This window comes from Ips typographus, linkage group LG16, assembly GCF_016097725.1.
Source record: "Ips typographus isolate SLU linkage group LG16, UJ_Ityp_2.0, whole genome shotgun sequence".
NCBI lineage: Eukaryota > Metazoa > Arthropoda > Insecta > Coleoptera > Curculionidae > Ips > Ips typographus.
Window position 1 is genome coordinate 6,820,461 of NC_138437.1, and position 20,702 is coordinate 6,841,162.

At 33.1% G+C, this 20,702-nt stretch overlaps 1 protein-coding gene and 1 long non-coding RNA gene across 11 annotated transcripts; one reads left to right on the plus strand and one right to left on the minus strand.

Annotated features, from left to right (window-relative positions):
* Positions 1-1,043: 1,043 nt before the first annotated feature.
* On the plus strand, positions 1,044-19,722 carry siz (Brefeldin-resistant Arf-GEF family protein schizo). Of its 9 annotated transcripts, none has more exons than XM_081993424.1 (10): positions 4,332-4,697; positions 7,140-7,514; positions 13,172-13,420; positions 13,918-14,600; positions 14,660-14,977; positions 16,367-16,647; positions 16,703-17,177; positions 17,239-17,433; positions 18,013-18,189; positions 18,244-19,722. In XM_081993424.1, the coding sequence occupies exons 2-10, from the start codon at positions 7,213-7,215 to the stop codon at positions 18,465-18,467; spliced, it is 2,904 nt and encodes a 967-aa protein (XP_081849550.1). In that variant the 5' UTR covers positions 4,332-4,697; positions 7,140-7,212; the 3' UTR covers positions 18,468-19,722. The 9 variants fall into 9 exon arrangements, with proteins under 9 accessions (XP_081849555.1, XP_081849550.1, XP_081849551.1 ...); XM_081993425.1 differs by having other exon boundaries at positions 4,332-4,663; XM_081993426.1 differs by having other exon boundaries at positions 4,332-4,621.
* Positions 6,528-13,233, minus strand: LOC145738578 (uncharacterized). 2 transcript variants are annotated; one of them, XR_014180811.1, is made up of 3 exons: positions 13,008-13,233; positions 12,887-12,949; positions 6,528-6,900 (listed from the first exon to the last, which is right to left on the minus strand). It is a non-coding gene; the product is annotated as an uncharacterized LOC145738578 (long non-coding RNA). The 2 variants fall into 2 exon arrangements; XR_014180810.1 differs by having other exon boundaries at positions 12,887-13,233.
* Positions 19,723-20,702: the final 980 nt, after the last annotated feature.

The window sequence follows — 20,702 nt, forward strand, 5'->3', positions numbered from 1 at the left end:
ACTCCTTCAAATTTATTTTCCTAATTCCAAGACTTTATTACTGTATGGAAAAAGGTTTCACCACATTACACTGCTGTGATATCTAGATTATAATGTGAAGTACTGTTTAGTGCTCAGCCAGTTTCCTAGATCTGATTTTTTTGAGGATACTCAACATTAAGATTTTTACAGCAAAATTCATTTATTTGATCGAATTAAGTTTTTAGTTTCAAATCTGTAAAAGCGCTTTCTAGCGGCTCCGGCCACTCATTTTCTTAGCTTTCACTGGCGACCTCAGATGATAGCATTCTGAGACTGCAATGGGAGTATTCCAGGAAACTCAACTCAATGCAGTTAAAATTTATAACATTAGCACAAATCAACTTATAAAGGAACGTCTTAAGCCTAGTTTATAAAAGAAATTTTAACTTTAGCTGAAACTTTAGCATTAGCACTAGTTTTAGTATTAACCTTAAGGAAGAATAAGGGTATTTATAGTTTAACTTGTAGGTAGTTTCCTAGAATTTGACTAGGATTAAAATAAGGTAGAGGCAAACGTAAAGTGTGTTTTTAATCACTAATTAAATAAAAAGGTCATGTAATGTAGAGTAAATTAACTATAACTACAGTTGTTGCTGGTTTTAGTTATACTTAATTTTATATTTTTATCTTATCTATTAGGTTAGGGTTCGCCTCGATCTCGATCGATTTGCGTATTTTTATCGGCTTTACTTGAATCTATCAGAGCCATCTTTAAATGAATTCTGAAAACTGCATATAAATAAAAATGACGTCATGTCAGAAGGTCGCTATTTGACATTTTGATTTGTAGTTGCCAGATTGTTCCTTATCTCCCTATAATGAAATATCGCACCAAATTCTCTAATCTTGATTTTGTATACAGTAAACTTGGTATAAACTCATTAAACTGATTATAAAGTGATGTTTGTTATTGTTATTGTGGTGATTAATACAAGTTGCCTGTAATTAACGTTGTATATGAAACAGATGCAGAGCATTTGTGGTGATTCGTTTTTCAGCGTGGTTATGGCAACAGTGTACAAGCTCGCTTAAATGATAATGGCGGGTGTTAAATGTAGGTTGCCAATAATTTGTTTTGGTGTTTTGATGACGGTATCGTAGTATGTTACCAAATAAAAAATTAAGATTCTAATCATTGCCACTATGTCAATTTATCAAGTATGATGTTTTCGTAAAAGTACACAGTATGAATGCTCGAATCGCGATCGCTGGTGGCAAAGGTAAACAACAGTAGGAGGGCTAGTAATAGTCATATAATGGCTGGAACCGATATTGATATTAATGCCCTTTTGGCTCAAAGGGATGCCATTATTCGCGAACAGAATGAACAAATTATTCGTTTGAAACGTGAATTAGATGGAGTCGCCAGTGAACGAGATCTTCTTCTATGTGAAAATAGCAACCTCAGGTTTGAGTTGGAGATGGTGGAACTGAAGAGGCTGCAAGAAGAGAGGTAAAGTGTTTTTTAACTTATTGCCTTTAAAGTGTTTGGAGAGAAATAGTGACATAACAATCAAATGCATTCCAACTTGTCTAAACTTAATATCAACTTACAAGTGTTAATTTTCATTATGCTTAAACTTTAACCTATGTTGTCACCCTTAAATAATATGTTTATATGTGGTTATAGTCCTTGTTTGTCTAAAAAAATGATTATTATAATCTTGACCCCATGACAATGTCCTAGGTAAGGTGTAGTAGGTAATGTACATTATTAACTTCCTATGTTCTATGTAGTCTAAAGACAGTTAATTTTGTCGTATTTACATTTAAAACAGCAAAATACAGGTCAGAAATTGATCCAACCTAAAACAAATTACAGTAGTGGTCAACTGTATTTAACATTGATGATATAGGTAGGTACACGTAAAATACACAAAACCACATTTATCAAGAAGTTATAGGTCACAACACCTGAAAACTAAAACTGGGTTAAGTGAAGTACAGAAAACTAGATCAATCATTAGCAAATTTATTTTTTTGTTCTATTTTATCAGTAATGGTTGCTTGGTAACTTAATCCTCTGTAAATGATTCCTCCCCCTGATTATTTATTACTTTTGTAATATCATATTGTAGAGATAAGAATATAGTTTTATTATACATGTATTACAGCATTATCTTATTTCAAATGTGGATTTTTCAGAGGTCACTTTGTCCATTTTATTTCTGCTATGATGTCAGTCATGTAGATAGTAAATGTAAAAATAATATTAGTGAATAGGTGGCCAGAGTTTTGAGTTTTCCTTTAAGTTGCTTTAACCCTACTAATATAATCACAAAAATTATCTGGGGATTTGTATGAGACTTATAAATGTCTTGTCTAAATTTTACATACAGAATTATCACAGCACAGCTGCAAATCCTATGAGATGACTACAAATAATGACTTTGAATTAGAAGTTGCTAAAACATACATTTATTATAGAAAACACATGATAGTGATTAGACCTTGAACTGAGCTTTGAATATTGATTAAATTATCTGTCTTTATATGCTAACTACCAAAATCATGTCTTAATTTGGGACAACCACAGCTTAAATCACCAGTCAACACAGCTTTACTGTCCTCTTGTTTGATCAAGGTTATAAATATTAGCTAATAACTCAAATAGCAAAATTAAATCAAGAGATCAGTCAGCTGAAAATTTGTATTCTTTGTTTTTACTAATAAAAAAGATACTTGGATATTGATTTCATATCAGTGTGTGAAAATATATTTTTACAAAGCAATGACACTTTACCATTGCGAAATTGCCAGTAAATACTTGACTTTACAATATGATTTCAGTGTTGGTAAGGCATGATAATGCTATTTGTGATGTAACAATATTTTATTAAAGCCTCTGCCAACAGATAATTTATCAATATCAAACACACAAAGTGCATCAAGGCTTAATTTCAGTTACAATGACTTTACTCCTCCAATATTGTGTTTTTGAGACACTCAATATGACCTTGGATGTTTAAGGACTGAATCTGGGTTCTCTTTGTTATACAGACCAAATTTGGTTGCATCTGTTGGGAACATGATCGCCGAAAGTACCCACTGTAAAAACTCACAATGTTTTAAATGTATACAGGGTGTTACACAGTCCATTTCTCATATGTCTGTAAGGTATTGTAACAGAACAATATTACAGAAAACACAGTATACTTTCTTGACAAATAATACTAACAATAAAATAATCAATGCCAAACTGCTTTTAATCTTAATTAGTAAACTTTGTACTTTTTATTAATTCATCTGTTTCTATACTGGAAAGGCATTTTACACATTTAGAAATTCAATAAAGTATTAAATACTACAAAAAGTCAAAAAGCGCTTATGGATGTACTTGAAATTACTCTCAAGGCAAGAATAATTGCATATTATTTTTAGTTGTAAAATTATAGCAACAAAAATGTGTTGCCTAAACTTACGTTAATAAGTTGTTAAATTAGTTTTTAGAGAGGGTAGTTTCCAAAGTGTCCAGTGTCATGTCCATTTGATAAGCTGGATTTAAAGCAAGATCATAAAGTGGCAAGGATTCATTCACCAGTTTGTCAAGAAATTAGTTGAGATTTGCAATGTTTATGTGCTTATTACCCAGGAGATTTTTTCTTACAAATGCGCAATTTTTTTGACTCAATTAGAGTGAATATTAATGTGGGCAGTATGTTTTTGCTGTCAGCAGTTAGCAATAGTGCTTCCCTAATAAAAAACTTTAAAATATTTAAATGAAAGATTATAGAGTATTACTATTCCAATAACGAAGTGCGTTAAACAGATACCGTATAGGCTATGTTTTGTTACGTATGAATTTCTAAATAAGGGAAAGTGAACGGATTTCCTGAGGCTATAACGTAACGATTTACCGGTTGTTGTCTAAGCTTTTGTATTATTTTCTTCTGGAGCTTCAGCCTTGGCAATGATTGTGCCAAATTTTGCCTAAAAATATTGCATTGTTTTTCGATTTTTCCAACTTAAATGTGGTAATATTTTTGTCTGGGTTGATGTTTTATTTATGACTTTGTTTACTGGTTACTGTATCTGAAGTGCCCTGAACTTTCAAGTGCCCATATGTTTTCACTAATCGCAGACCTCCTACTTTAAAATACTCCAAAAGGAAAAGAGATACCAGATTTCCTGTGTGATTTCAACTTTATGTAAATTATTTTAAGTTGCATTTGTCCAGGTTTGAATTGATTTAAGTGGTGTTTTGCAGATCCTCCTGCTGATGGGTTTTGCAGGTATCGCTAATGTTGCAAGCACGGTTAATTGTTATACTGAACCTGCACCCACGCTGCAGCCGATAAATGTTGTTATTTGCCGTTTAACAAATGAATCGAGCTCGTCATCCTCCTCCTACGCGTAGTACCGTTCACAGTCCATGGTATCGACTTCAGCTAACAGCTAAGTTGTTAGTGTTGCGTTGAAGGCGATGGGTGCGCGAGCTCTTAGTTGTTAGAATATTAACTATGATGTAATCCAAGGATTAAGTTGACGCGCGAATGTTCGTTTTGCGCTAGTGAATTGTATAACTTGGTGGTTAAACAATTGAAAATTCGAAACGAGAAAGTATTGTGTGTATGTGTTTAACGTGACTTTCAGGAAAATAGTAAAGTTGCAGCTAACAAATCATTGTTGAATTTAGATTATTGTATGTTTTGTTCTGCAGGGATATCAACATTCAAGTAGGCCTTAAATTGCCTTTTTAACTGCCATATGCCAAATCGGACACGATCTATAAATAAATTCAGTCGTTAATTAACCCATATACAGGTACTACGCTTAAAGTATAACAGCCTTAGTTACACACTTTCTGTTTTTACGGCTTTTGTTACAACTTTGCAGGATAATTTGTAATTCTGTCCTCATAATAAACACAAGAGTGTTGGCAGTACTTTGCACACTGCCCGTCGACCTGTTTTATTTAAGAGATCTACATATCTAAATATAACAGGGAAAATGAAAGTCAAAGAACAGTTAACATGCTTCATGATTTAATTAATTTTCACAGTTTGGTTATATTTGTAAGGAACTTCCTGGCACGTACAGAGTTTTTGCCCTCAAACGATAATTATTATAAGTAAATATTAACAAGTCTGCTACCTATTAGTCATTTATCAATTTAATGTGTAAATATATGGATTAGCGACATTTATATTCAACCCTCGTGGTCTAAGATATAAGACGATTTTAGTCACGGAAGTGGCTTAGATTTAATAATGAACTAGCTAACTGTATCTTGATCCAAAAAAGTTATTTGAGGGTCAGCCACTTTTCAGTGTGTTTAGTTTTCAATTGTTCTCCATACAATCGCAATCTCTTAAAGATTGTTAATAACGCAAGTTTTAAATTGCGTTTATTTCTACAAATTTATATGCTTGTTGAGTGCATTATACCGTTTTTTTACAATTGCGATACCTACATGCATATATGTCTGTACTAGGACACTGTGTAGTGGCTGTCTGTCACGATTAATAATAAAAACCACTCGACTTTATAAACGCATTAACCTCGATAGTGGCGGTCACGTGTTACTTTGAAGTAATGGAACTGTTCACATGTCGTAAGAAACTAGTTAGGACAATGCATTTGAACATTCTCTATTATCTAATTTTTTTTGTATTCAGGCTGTAAGGTGTTTTGCGGTTACACTAATGTAGCCAAAATTAAAAGCACTAGGCTTTGTGTATTTTAAATAATAATTACCCATCAATGTGAAGAAAGATGGAAATCACATATTTGACAAAATTTGCTTACATTTCAACACTCATAGAAAAACAAACGGCTAAGTCTACAGGATGTTTGGTTAAAGCCACCACAAGATGGTTATTTTTATAATTTTTAAACAAAACTGTCATGTGCGTTTTTGCTACATGATTTCCAAAATTATGTAACCCTTACTTACAAATTAGAGGTGTTTTGGGTGTAATCTTCCGTATTTCGCAAGGTTATTAACCTTGCATCATACATTTTTATTCCTGACAGGTATTGGTTATAAATAGACTGCAACATACTTAACTGTGTCATTTCCTGAAATTGAGAAAGATGGTTATAAAGCTTTGTTTGTCAAGTATATTGTTAAACAGATTGATAATGGAATTTATTATTATTTCCCAGCTTTAATAAAATTATTTTGATTGACAACTGTTTTCCATACAAAGGCTATCAATTTCCATATTAAAAATTTGTATAAACTGAATTGTAATTATAGGAGAGGTATCTTTCTTCTATTTGCTCCAAATCTGGTTATAAATTAAGTAATTAAAACAACTTTCTTTCAATCAATTATTAGTGTGGCACTATCTCAAGTAAATGCTTTGTAAGGGGTTACATTTCTGTTATCTCCAATATACTAACATCTAAAATTTTAGTCATTTTTGCGTGGTTTCGTTTGGCAGAGCTATTAACACCCAGAAATGTTTTGAAATCAGGTATACATGTGGGTGATATTGTAATATGTTGAAATGCGCATTAGTACATGGAAGAGGATGTACAAGAAATAAAAGATGGTTGCATATACTTTTGTTGTTTATATTTAAGAATTTTAATACTGTAACTGCATTACATTTGACTTTTCTCTAGTGAATATTTTTTTTATCAATAAACTGTTATTGGCGTCACTCACATGTTTACTGTAATTTTAAACATTTACAATTAATACTTGAAACACATGTGTTTACCTTATCTGTTTAGCCAGCTTTCGACGTAGATCTTTGTATGGACAAGTCCGTTCTCTCTAATAATTTTCACACATATTTTTTGCAAAATGTTTTTTTTTAGCTGTAAGTGATGAGACAATGAGTCACGTAACTTTTGTTCTACAGTGTAGTCTAATCCTAAGAGCTAGACTTCAATATCCTAAGCACTATTGAAGTCTTGGCTTTGTTTCTATAAAAATAAAAGTAAATAAATATGAAGGTAATTAAAGTGGATTTATGTTAAAAACTTAATATGAACATGAAACGACTCCCAAAAATTCAGTTATTTTTAAACCTTACCACTAGGATCTTGCTTCAATAAACAACTAAGTGACGACGTGAAACAGAACCCTGTATATGTGTAGGATTTGGCATATGGATCAGTTAATTTCATCTACTATTTACCTAATATTTTCTGGAACTTTAAAGGGTAACAACCAGATTCCAATTTAGTTCTTGAAACAGAATGTAGTATCGCTACCAAGTTAAGAACAGAAGTATAATGCGTAGTCAACTGACGACAACTTCGTCAAACTTGTCTGCAAGAGATGGCATTTACAGCAATAATTATTTGCAAAGGGATATGCGAAACAGGCAATTAAGCCCATCTAAAAATGAATCGACGATTACATCTTTAAATGATGTTTGTGATCGTACAGTTGTGCGTGTAAGAAGATCAGGGTTTAGACAAGAACGTATCCGGGTCGTCTGCACCACAAGAAGACAACATATCAGCCGTTTGGTTACTGTGTCGGATGTTTGTCACACCTTACCACCCTTTAGAAAACACGTTACTGTTGTCAGGTTAGTGCAAAGTGCATTTTCACCCTTAAGGTTCACTTCTTGAACTATTCTGCAATCTTACTTTCTGGTTTAACCTAAACAATTACATTTTTTGAGCTTGATAGTATTGCAATCATTGGTAGTAATTGCCTTTCTATTTTCTTTACCGTGTTAACATTACACTCCATGATTCGTCAACGAGATTTATTACTTTCTAGGCGCATACAGGAAGGAGACGTTTACAGTCGCTTTCATTTAATACCATTTTTGGTTTTTCTTAGTTTTTGTGACAATTCCGAAGCTAATTGATTATTTACGGATTTGCTGTTTACCTTTTAACTCATTTATATTGCTTTCTCCAAGACTTTTTATTAATTTCCCAGTTATGGGTCATAAAGAAATCCCTTTGATTTCTCAAAAGTGCCTAATCAATCACGATGATTGTTCCAGAGGATGTTGAACCCATTGAACATCTGTAGTAAATAGTTTAGAAAAGATTGACTTCCACATTTCCATATTAGTATTTTATAAAACATTTTTGTGTTAGATTTATGATCCTCGCGTTATTTTGTCGACGGTATTTGAGTGATACTTGGCGTTTGGCAACAGCGCGCTGAAAATATGGCCTACTTGATTATTTTTCGTTTTCTGTCTTAGTCCCGCGCATGGAATAATGTACGTTTCTCTGTCCGTTACGTGGTTTTCCTATGGTCGGTTTTGGATTTACCACACCTGTATATTAAAATTACATCAGTCAATTTTGACATCATTTTGTAAATCTGTTTAATAAACTTTTTTGTTCCAGCTTTAATCACAGAATTATTACAAACTTACTTAACACATTCAGTTAGTTTTAAAGTAGAGCTTTTTCATGCAATATCAATTTAAAACACGCAATACATGCATACCCAATCGATTTAGTTTCAATCAAATTTCGGTACTTGCATATGGCAACATAAAATTTCAGTTGGGTGGTACTGAAAACTGAATTTTACATTATCGTTTAATTCGCGTTCTATTTAAATATTAAGCCAGGCTGTTTGGAACAGGTTTCTTTAAGTGTATCGTACGCGTTAAAAATTTTCTTGCTTATTACATTATTTAAATGATTAGTAGAGCGAAATGTGTAGCAAACCAGAAGAAAACATAATGCGCAGCCTTTCATGAAAGATTAAGTTTTGTTATTAGCGAACATTAATAAGTAACTGTTCTCTGTACTGCTGGCCACTATTAACTAGATTTTTTTATAAACTATATATTTAATTAAATCGTATATTTTAGTTATTTTCAGGATATTTGTTATTAAGCACGAGTACTTAAAACGAAGCACAGTAACGACATTTCCTTTGATAGCTTCCGCTATAAGTCTTGATCAATTATGCTTAGCATTCAAATCCATTCAATGGTGACTAATCGGCTTTTTATTATCCCTGATTTTCTTGACCTCTTATTGTTATTATATTTGTTTTCAGACGGTCATAATACAGTTGTCTTTATTGACCTGGCTGTAAAAATAAGGTCATATTAATATGTGCTTATTAACCCTGAACAAAGAATGTGATAATTGATAACTGTTATTTTTTTGGCGCTGAGATGTACCGATATTATTTAATGAATGGTAATCGATAGTGGGTGGAAATAAATTTATATTTTTGCTAACTTAATGCTGTCTGAGACTTTACCAGTAACTCCTAATATTTGCATAAATAATCACCATGTCATGTGAGTTCACCATTACATTGGTGTTAAGCGAACATGACGCATTAACAGTCGCTTTAATAATGAATTTAGCTAAATATGAACTGACCTGCAATATAAGGACAATTAATAGGTATTTTCAGAATTAACCTAGTTTCTTGTTTATTTAACAATTTTTAATCATTTAATGATCCATTTACAATCCTGTCCACTTTAACTTTGTATTTAGTTTCGATACCGTATGGATAGAAAGTTGTAGGTACTGTCATTTTCACAAACCATTGACTCTAAATTAGCATTCCGTGTTTGCCCTACATACATTCATTACCATTATCATTGTAACAGTTACTAAGTACACATTTCGCTTATGGATTTGGCTTTTTACATTTCTGTGCTGAAAATGGTTTGTAGAGACAATTGTGGGAATTACGTTACTACATTATAGTAGTCCCTACATGGATATGTTTAAAGAAACCAATACGAAGAATAACATTGAGTTTTTGGTTGCAAGTATTACTACATTTATGTTACATTAAAACAAATAGTGTCTCGTAAATAGTGGGTCAATCGCATACACATTTGTTTTACACGAAAATAGTAATCAGAGGTAAAAAAGTTTACAACATTTCCATTGCCATTACTCATAAAATTTTGCGAATATTAACAGAAATAACGATAATTAATAGACTTATAAACAGTAGTTAATCATACCTTATTTCAATTTTACAATAACAACCAAAGGAAACAGTAATGATCTGTGTGAAACAAAATGGTTATCTTAATGACTTGGTGAATGAAGTTGTTTGTACAGTTTAACATAGTTTTGACAGCTTGCTTCCAAAAGTAGTGTAACGTGATTTAAATGTTTTATTGTCAGATTTTTTGCTATGTTTTACATAACAGGAAAAATTTTGTTTTCAACCAAATTCGTACGTATACCCTACTTTACAATTCACAGAGCACAATGCCCGGATATTACAGTAGGAGCTTTTATATCACCAGAGGCGCTTCAGTAGGTTAACTATGTCTAATTCCGCTAAAAGAATCTCTATTGGATTTCTGATTAAAGCTAGTGCAGCAAAAATCGAGAATAATTGTAGATAGTGTAATTAATCAATTACGATTTACTTCCTGTTATTTTTATTGTGTAAATAATCCGATTATCAATTTGCTTGAATCAATTAAATTTGTATCAAGATTTCAGTGCGACGAAATTTAATGGACACATAGGCTGAAATCTTGTGAAGGGGAAAGGGAAATGAAGGCAGGTGGTTCCCAACATCTCGACGGCATGTGGCAGAAGTGTGTAGCCCTCAGATGTTGTTATAAAGTATATCTTACCTTATACAGGATGGAACACTTTTTATACGCTTTGCTTTAGCATGAATTTATATCCTTAATAATATTTTTTGCCTGCATTTAAATCTTAATTTGTGCTATTAAATTAATCACTTTATGCTGTGGAATTAATGTTTAACGATCGATGAGTTAGGGTCAATTCATCTTTTGAAATCGAATTCACCCGATATAAAAAGAAACCCAATATTGAAAGATGCATACCTGATGGTTGGCGTTATATCCCAGCAAGGCCAGTATATACAATTTTCGTCCCTGTCAAACCGAACAGCTGCTCTACCTTATCTGTATTCCGTCGTTTTCTTTTCACTCACTACCTGTGATTTAGTACCATTTACCTTCTTGATTTTGGGTTCTGGGTCCTCAGTTTGGCAGCTGCTTCCTTAGGGATCACTAGAATTCTTTCAGGTTCATGTTTTGAACCTTGTGTTTTGGTGTATGTGTTATTGTTCACTAAGATGATAATCTGTATCTCTGGATTTTTAGTGGGAGTTCCGTAAGTTTTTTTGTGATTGTAGTGTTAATTGCCAATTTTTTTTCAAAGTCGTTATTTATAGACAACCTTGATAATTGAATTTTGATTGTACCTCGAATGTTTATATTGTTTTAATTGATTTGGCACGTTTTAGAAACGTATGTGTTAAAACAGCTTTTACTGCCATACAATCAATTTAGTAATTGTGATTAGTACAGATAAACTTGGCTATGATGCAAGGTGAATAAAATAGTATAAGGTCGTAATTAGTAGTTCTGGTATAGATTGAAATAAAAAGATGTTTAAATTTTTTCTTATGCAGATGCTGTATAGCAACAAAATGCATTAAAATCGAGGTCGCATGTGTAATAAAAACGACTATTTGAAATAACCTTACGTAATTGTTTATACAGCAGCCACACATCAGTCCAATTTAAGTTTAATATTGTAAATTACAAATTTGAGGAAAATATACACTTTCTGATTGAAATAGTACCATGAATCTGATTGCGTTTTAAAAATTAAAAATTGACCTAATTTAATCTTTAAACTAGAAACACTTGTGTGGAGAAATAAATACATTGAAAATAACCTTACCTAAAAAGCGCGGATATTGCTTTGTTTTGTTCATTAGGTAAATTAATATTTTATGTGGTTTGTGGCATTGAGCTGTTGGTTTTGTCAAACCAATTGCATGCTGTTGCTTCATGATGTTATCGAACTAGTCCGATATATTTTAATATTTGCTGAAGTGTTTCGCGCGACTTGGGTAGGAAGTCGTTCTATGAATTGTTGGGTAACTTCATTAAGTTGTTCAATATCCGGGTTCAATGGTCGTTTTGTAAATTATGTCCATTTCAGTTGTATCGGTAACCACTTTAGTCTAGTTTTAGGTGTTTTGTGTACATTCACCTATACAAAATTTCAAAGTCAATGTACACTGTTAATTACAAATATTTTGAGTATATGTACATTGACACTTGTATTATTTATAGAAAAGTTCTGTGGAAATATTTCTGGGCTTGATATATTCTGCTCTGACCTTAACCCAACCATGTACACAAATATCCCATATGAATATTCTAATATCGTTAACGCCCAGCAATTTACAAGGTTGGTAAGGTCAAAAATAAAAACTCTGTATACACTAATAATGTGGAAAAATGATGAGGGGTGGCTTAAGTAAACGGAAGTTTTTAAATGAATAACCATATGTTATTGAACAGAGATTTTGGAAGCTGTAACAACAGGTTGTATTGATGTTAAACTAACAACTGAGTATATAAATAATGCTGGTTCTTGCCAACACCTATGTTTAGACCATAGTTTATGTAGGAAGTTATTTTTTGGCCAACCATAAAACTCTCAGAGATATTTAACCTGAAATTCAAAATTTGGTCTGAAAATTATCATATATTTGTCCTTTGTATGGTAATAAAAAACCACAAAATTCACCCTGTATGATGAGAATTTAAGAATGCAAGGTTAGCGAAATCGGGGTTAAGCTGAACAATTTTGAATGTGAGGAAATTTGTATTGCATTAAGACCTTGATTAAGTAAAGCTGTCTTAATTAAAATAGGGAAGTAACATTAAACAAACAATGAAAAATATACATTGATGTTTAGTGATTGTTAATTATATAGAATTTACTGAAATAAAATTCGGTGTGACTAAGTTGTAAAACTGCTTTACAGGTTTCATAATAACTGTCATACAAAACAACCTGTACATACAGTATTCAGCCCGTATTAAAGCTATTAAAATAACTTTATTATTGTTATATGTTGGTATGATTAATTTAAAATCATTTTGTTAGTAATAAGGTGAATACATTCATAACTAAACAGCAGCATTAAACATACCTTAATTGTTAAAATAACTTCACTTCAGTCATCTAAAGTAACAATGGGAATTTGATAAGTCAGCTGGAACAATCCAACAAGTTTTAAATTCTTTATTGGTAACTGATAAGTTCAATACCACCTTATAAACAGTATTAATCATAACATAGGAAGTTTATTCCATTGAAAATTTAAAGCAAAATCAGCAAATTAGCGACTGGCTTACTACCTTTAGCTGGACAAATCGGTCCCAGTCTCATTAGTAATAATGTGCGTGCCTCTGTCTAAGTGGTGTTGTTGTTTCAGCTTTCCGCCAAAAATAGAAAGATCGCAAGTGGCCAATTCTCTGGGCTCTTCCGATCATATCCAAGAGCAGACGTACATCCAAGCTCCCAGTTTCGTCCAGAATCAAAACTACTCCAATCCAGCACCAAGTCAAGTGTATTGCAGATCATCGCCGAATAATCCTGGCTATAATATATCGGTTCAGACTTTACATAAGAAAGGATCTCTGAGAAATGGTGATGTTCTAAAACGTTCCAGGGTTCAAACGACGTAAGTATATTTTTACACGTATACGTCATTTTAGGTTTCTAAAAATGTACAATATAAATCGTGAAGTGAAAAACAGTTTGAGTATGGTATTTGCGCTTCGCTATCAGTTAATTAAGCCTCTAAAGAGAAACTTAATTTAGTTTCACTTAGGCTGGAAAGTACCTGCATATTGGATACAATTAATCGGTTGTTTACGCTGGCTAATTTTAATTGCATTACTTTGATTATCGAAAATTTTGCTTCACTAATATTGCTTATCATATTTGATTAACTTGTGTATCGAACAGGTGAAAGTACTTTGGTTATTTAATCATTAATAGCTCTAATTATGTAGAGTAAATTATAGCGACAATTAATAATTGAAATATTCCTTTAACGTTGCTTTTATTTAGTGAGAGGATTTAATTAGAGTTGAAAGTGTTTTTTTTGTTCTGTTCTGTAAATAAACCGGAAAGTCATTAAGTTTACGAAACAAAAAGCATTGTTTTTATTTTCAGATACGAACTGTCTCAAGACATTTTAGACAAACAAATCGAAGTTTTGGAGAGAAAATATGGCGGTGTTAAAGCACGAAATGCAGCTCTTACCATACAGAGGGCGTTCAGGCGTTACACATTGCTTAAAAAATTTGCAGCTATCACCGCTATGGCCAAAGCAGAAAAACGAATCAGTCGTAGACTACCTCAACCGAACGAAGAAAATAAATGCGTATCAGACTCTTCGGATCAGCAATGCTCCGAGTATATGCGAACCAGTTTTGAGGGACATGACTATAATAATAGCCGTATTCTTCCCGTTAGATCCATGTCATTACGCGAAAGGCGACATATTGATAACATGTCAATCCCCAGAAGCCAGTCTGGTACTCCTATTGGATGCTGGGAAAATTATACTTCATCTTCCTCTCTGCAGCATTATTATTCTCCAGCTGATATTAAGTCTGAGTCACTAGGATCTCAGGTCACTGGTAGTCCTAGTTCCTGCAGTACTCCGGCTACTTCGTCCAACGGGTATGTGCGCACGCGCAGCAGTTTAAGCAGTAGCAGCCGAAAAGTTCCGCCAGAAGTACCAAAGAGAACTTCTAGCATCACTTCTCGTTCTATTGAACAAGGTAGACATAAGTCAAACGGCTTGTCAAAGACTGCAGAGAATGGTTCTCTATCTAGTGTTCAGAGTTCAGGTGAGTCAAAATTGTGTACCACTCCTACAAGCTCTGCATGATCTGTTTTCTTTTTGAAGGTAGCGACAGTAGTATATCAACTGAGAGAATCCAATGCGAATTTCCCGGTTCGCCGATCTGGAAACGGAAAGGAAATCACACTTCCGAATATGCAGAACCAGCTTTAGAGAACAGTTTGGGCAACGTGTCCAATGCCAGCTCTTCCACGTACACTTTAGTCGAGAGAACCCCAGATGCACAAGGTCCGCAAAGCTACAAAATATCGGAAACCATACGGAAACGTCAGTACCGGGTTGGGCTTAACTTATTCAACAAGAAACCCGAGAAAGGCATTGCATATTTGATTAGAAGGGGTTTTCTCGAAAATTCACCTCAAGGTAAGTACAATAAACACTTCAAATTTTATCTCGTTAGGTGTTGGATTTATAATTTCAAGTAAAAAGAACAATGATTTGCTTATTTAATGACTTTCAATGCTTATTGAGGTATTATTTGCGTCAAAACGCATTCATATGCTGTTGTTGATAAAATAAGTGTCTGGTTGAACCTTCAAGGTTAAATCAGTTAGTACAGAGTCTAACTTGTTAACGTAAATTTTGCCGAAAACTGGTAACCTTGGACAAACTGCCTGTTAACAGGAATAACTGTGGTCATGTTATTTCAACGTTTTTTTTAAATTAAACAGTGTTCATTACTTGACATATAAATGTTGTTTATAAACCCATATTTGCCAGATTGGTAGTGATTAGTATGAAAGTACTTTGTAGTGATGATTAATATACCATTTTGTAGGTCTTGAAACTCTGAGTTACTTAAACGTAAATACAGTATGAACTGTATTTGACACTTTCCTCTTTAACACCTATTTTTGAGATTTGAGATCCATGAAAAAAATTAAAAATTATTTTTTCTTTTATTATTAAATTAAATTCATAATTTAAACGAAATTGTCCCGCACTTCTTTCAAAAACTTTCCATAACTTGCTTATTTGACAGTTGACGACCAAAAATATGATTGAAGTGAAAAGATAGCTCAGGTCCTAAGCTTTCCAAAAATATGCTCATTTGAGTTAATTTGTTGCACCGTTTCAGTCAAGATCAAGCTGCACAAACTTTCAGTGATTTAACCTAAAATAATTCAGTTATTTGAACACTTACGACAAAAGGCCACTAAGATAAAATATAGTGCAGACCAAAGGCTTTTCAACGGTGTATTCAAAAAAGGTTATTGGTGTGATAGTTTGACCGCTAGAGGGCGTCAAAGTCTTTTTACGCAGTTTTTGTGATATTTATTCATGGAAACTAAAAATTATTTTTCCTTTTTTGGGACATTCTGTACTCAGCCGCTAATCTGAGACACCCTGTATCACTCTGACATCCATTTTGCCCCAACTGTCACAGTTTTGAGGATGAGCTGGAAATTATGTCAATTTTGCAGTGCATGCCATCCTTAAATGACACTTTACGTCATTTTTGTATCATTAACCTGAAGGAATTTAATCAGTGAAAGTTTATTTTAAAAATTCAAAATTTTTCTCTAAATAAATTGAAATGTTCTCTCTCTTTAAATTTTTTGACAATTTTTGTTTTTAATTTTTCATGGACAAACGGTGAACAATTTTTTTTATTTTCACTTAGTTACAATGCTGGAATTGCAACAGTATTTTGAAAATATTATTTTAGGGAATTAAAAACATTGTTCTAGTACCGATTACAAATCAAACATCCAAAAGGAGCTTTTTCTTCAATTAGTGGTATTGTTATAGGTGTGGCTCGATTCTTAATATCTCGAAAAGGCTTAAGTAAACAAATGATTGGAGAATATTTGGGCAACCTGCAGAATCCATTTTGTATGGCGGTGTTGGAGTGTTTTGCCTCTGAACTCGATTTGTCCGGGATGCAGGTTGACGTAGCATTGAGGAAGTTCCAGCAGCATTTCCGGATGCCTGGTGAAGCTCAGAAGATCGAGCGTTTGATGGAAGTGTTTTCTCAGCGTTACTGTCAATGCAACATCGATGTCGTGGCTAGATTGCGTTCTCCAGATACTGTAAGTTGTTTTCTTTTTGTTTTCACTTCCATTAAATTTGTAAATTTTGGTATAGATTTTCGTTTTGGCATTTGCTATAATAATGTTAAACACCGATTTACACACGCCCAACATCAAACCCGAGAGACGAATGAAAGTAGACGACTTCATAAAGAATCTTCGAGGTATCGACGATTGTGGTGATATTGATAGTGATATTTTGAACGGAATTTATGAAAGAGTCAAAGCCAACGAGTTCAAACCGGGTTCAGATCACGTGACACAAGTGATGAAAGTTCAAGCTACCATCGTTGGAAAGAAACCCAATATGGCGCTTCCACACCGCAGATTGGTCTGTTACTGTAGACTGTACGAAATACCGGATATAAATAAGAAAGAAAGACCTGGCGTTCACCAAAGAGAAGTCTTTTTGTTCAACGACCTATTAGTGATTACAAAAATCCTGAGCAAAAAGAAATCTTCAATTACTTATACATTTAGAAATAGTTACCCATTGTGTGGAATGGTTGTCACATTATTTGAAGTCCCACGTAAGTCTGACAGATTTAAACTCTTTTTTTGAAACTCCTAACCTGTTTATGGGTATTTCAGATTATTCCTATGGTATCAAACTTAGTCAGAGGGTCGATCAGAAGGTGTTAGTTACTTTTAACGCTCGCAACGAGCATGATAGATGTAAATTTGCTGAAGACTTGAAGGAGGCTGTCAGTGAAATGGATGAAATGGAGAATTTACGAATTGAGGCTGAATTAGAAAGACAAAAGTCAAATAGAGGAAATAGATCTGGTAAGTTTTGTTCTTTGTTATACCTTCAACAACACATCATTTTAAATGCATGTCTCAAAATTGTTTAATTTTATGTAGGGTGGTGGGAAGAATAATCTTTGTTGATTCACTAGTTTGGTATATTTTTTTATTTTATCCGTAACATATTAATAGTCAGTTTTCTTATTTTTCTCTAGAAGGGAAAAGCATGAGCACCTTTCAAAAATTGAAAAAATGCCATTTTTGTTAAAATTGTCAATTTTTTAATTTGCTCCAGAAAGGTTCCAATGCACAGCAAAGGGCACAATTATGTCAAAAGACCTGAAATTAGGTAAAATAAGCACAAGAGAAAGCACTTTAAATTTTTTTATTTTTCCAAAAATGTTACAACAAAAACTGACAGAATAACAAGGCAAATTTAATTATGAATGTTATCCATGTTGACGCAAAATATATGTTTAAAAGCTTGGTAACATTGTAACTGATTTGGTTTAAAATTTTTATCTTTATCACATATCAACAAACCATCCACATAAAGGAAATTATATAACCTAATTAGGCCAATAGTTTAAACTTACTTATCCTACGCATGTGTTCTAGGAACGGAAAATAGAGATAGTGGTGTTGCAGATGTAGAGGTATACCCTTGCCATCAATGTCCTTGTTCACAAAACCAAACGTTAGGACAATCCGAAAGCTGTTCCGATGACGTTGCTCACGAATCTCAAATTAAACGATCGGCTTTGAGCAATTCCTTATTGGATATACACGAGCAATGTAGGTTTAATGCATTGTAAGAGTGCGCTTGTCGATGTCCTAACTTAAATTTAGTTGCAGGAGATAAAGCTCAAAGACGCGGAAGCGTCGGATCATTAGACAGTGGCATGTCGGTGTCGTTTCAATCAACGTCGGCCAGCAGCTGCTCCAGAGCGGAAAAACTGGCAGGGAAACAGACTAAACCAGGAGGAGTACCTCATCAAGGCTTTTTAGGTAGTTTGTTCAACAAACGATATACTAGCGGCAATACTCTTACTCCTAAATCTACAGAAGTATAAAATATTTCTATTATCTTGAATAATTAGTAAGTACAAAGTGTTCGAATACTCCAGGTGGTTACGTCATTACTGGATGATATTCAGTGATGCCGGTATCACTTAGATGAATTGATAATTAAATATTTTAAATGTTTTGTGATCTGAAATAGTTATATATACTCTACTATAAATTTTAGCACAAAAAGTTTGGCTTTATTGCCCCTTAATACTCGAATAAATATATTAGATAGAAGACTTCATGACGTATAAACCTTGAGTAGTTGTACACAGATTACTTGAAATTGATTTTTAGTACTTAACGTTGTGTGCGAAAACTGATAAAACAAACATGAGGTTTACGTTCCTGTCGATAAAATGTCCAAATAGCAATAATAATTACGTTCCACCTCCGATAATAGTTTCAGAGACGATTCAACTTGTATTTGTAAACGCCTACAAACTAATAACATATTCTGCTTGGAGGTACTTAATGCAATAAAATTGCTACGCAAATGTTTTAATATCCACTTATTACCGTAATTTAATGGTTGACTGTGACATGTCACAAATCAAACGTTACTCGTAACTTAAGAAATCGTAGATCGTTAATGCTAAGTCGCAAATTATATTATGACTCTTTAAAACTACCAAGTGTGGGTGGTTTTTCTTAAATTTAGGCTTGAAAAATCAGTTTAATTTACTTATGTACTCTTGTCATGTAGAAGCTTAGCAGTTTAAAGTGCTTCGCACTTACGTGGTCAGGGATTTGTCTTAATTAGTGCCGTTGCCGTGTGTATTTCCTAAAATCGAACAGCGATTGAGGATAGAATATAATAATTAATACGAGTTTGTATCAAGCGTTGGTTACTTCACTCGGAATAATTTTAAAATTGATTTGTAGACTGGAGAGTGCTAGCTTTGTCAAAGGAACTCTCATGCAATATAAGTTGACTGTTGTGTCAGTATAACTATTATAGCGGATGAATATTTTTTACAATTGTGTATATATATGAGTATGAATAATTGCACCATTATAATTTGATAAGAGCAAACGTTTTCTAGTCGAGTGTATATATTTAGGAATCCCATGTTACTTATACCGGTGTTCGTTAATGATCGCAATTAAAGCGGGTTGTGATTGAATAAACCAGAAACACAAATTACAGTTTCAATTTCATAACTTACTTCAATTTGATTACTTTGTCGAACACCTTTTATTTATTTAATCAAATGTGCATTATGTGTTTTTAATAACTAATAAAAATTGCAAGTGAAATATATTGTGTATTAATTAATTTCCCTTACAGGTCACAGGATGAAACTAGGAGGAGGAATTATCATAGGTTATATCCCGAGACGTTCAAGTTTTATCGGGTAAACTGTGCATAGGTGATTTTTTTGCAAAATTTTACTTGGAAAATGATTGAAACTATGGATTTTTTCTAAAGAATTATTTAGTCGAAACCATTTGCCTAAAAGAAAAATTTTGCAAAAAACCTACCAATGCACATTTTACGTGATAAAACGTGAACGCCGAGGGGTATATGTCAAGATTATTTCCTGAAAACACACATTTTTCAACTTTGCTTTATTAACAAAAGAACACCTACTACGAGTACTTAACAACACAAAACTACTAATTAAACTAAACATCACAAACGTAATAATAATATTAAATGTTGATTTTTTTACATTAACATTTAAGCAGGCCTAAAGTTTGAACAATTAGTAAAGAAATTGCAATTTTGATAAATTACAGAGTATGTAGAGTCTTTACTTTCTTGCTTCACTTCACGTGGTGGTAGATTTTCATTGCTTAAGGTGGTTGCAGCTGCTGAATTTGAAGTTATAGTTGTTGTGGCTGAGGGAGCTAGAGTACTACTGCTGGCAAGAATCTGTTCAGAATGAATGTTTCTCATTTTCTCAATAATTTTTAAATGATGGTCGGGATTTAGCTGCAAATATGGTTTTATAGAACTTGCATTAGAGTGACCCGTTATCTTTATTAATTCTTGTTCTTCAACACCGTGGAAAGAAAGATTGCTTACTGCAGTTGCTCGATTAGAGTGATTTGATATTTTTATTCTTTTTGTGTCTAAACCAACTTTTTTGTCCACTTTGAAATTTCATTTCTACCTAAAGGTCTATTTTTGTACCATGGTTTGTTGCTGTTCTTGGTCCAAAATCGGTTGCAACTTAGAAATAATCTATTTGTAGTTATGGCGCTTGTTCTCTTAGCGATTAGTTTATTAAAAA

Excerpts from the sequence above, each read along its gene's own strand:
- siz (XM_081993424.1), top strand. The coding sequence starts at position 7,213 with ATGCGTAGTCAACTGACGACAACTTCGTCAAACTTGTCTGCAAGAGAT. Across the intron at positions 13,421-13,917 it reads CGTTCCAGGGTTCAAACGAC|ATACGAACTGTCTCAAGACA; the intron begins GTAAGTATATTT and ends TTTTATTTTCAG. Across the intron at positions 17,434-18,012 it reads AAATAGAGGAAATAGATCTG|GAACGGAAAATAGAGATAGT; the intron begins GTAAGTTTTGTT and ends CATGTGTTCTAG.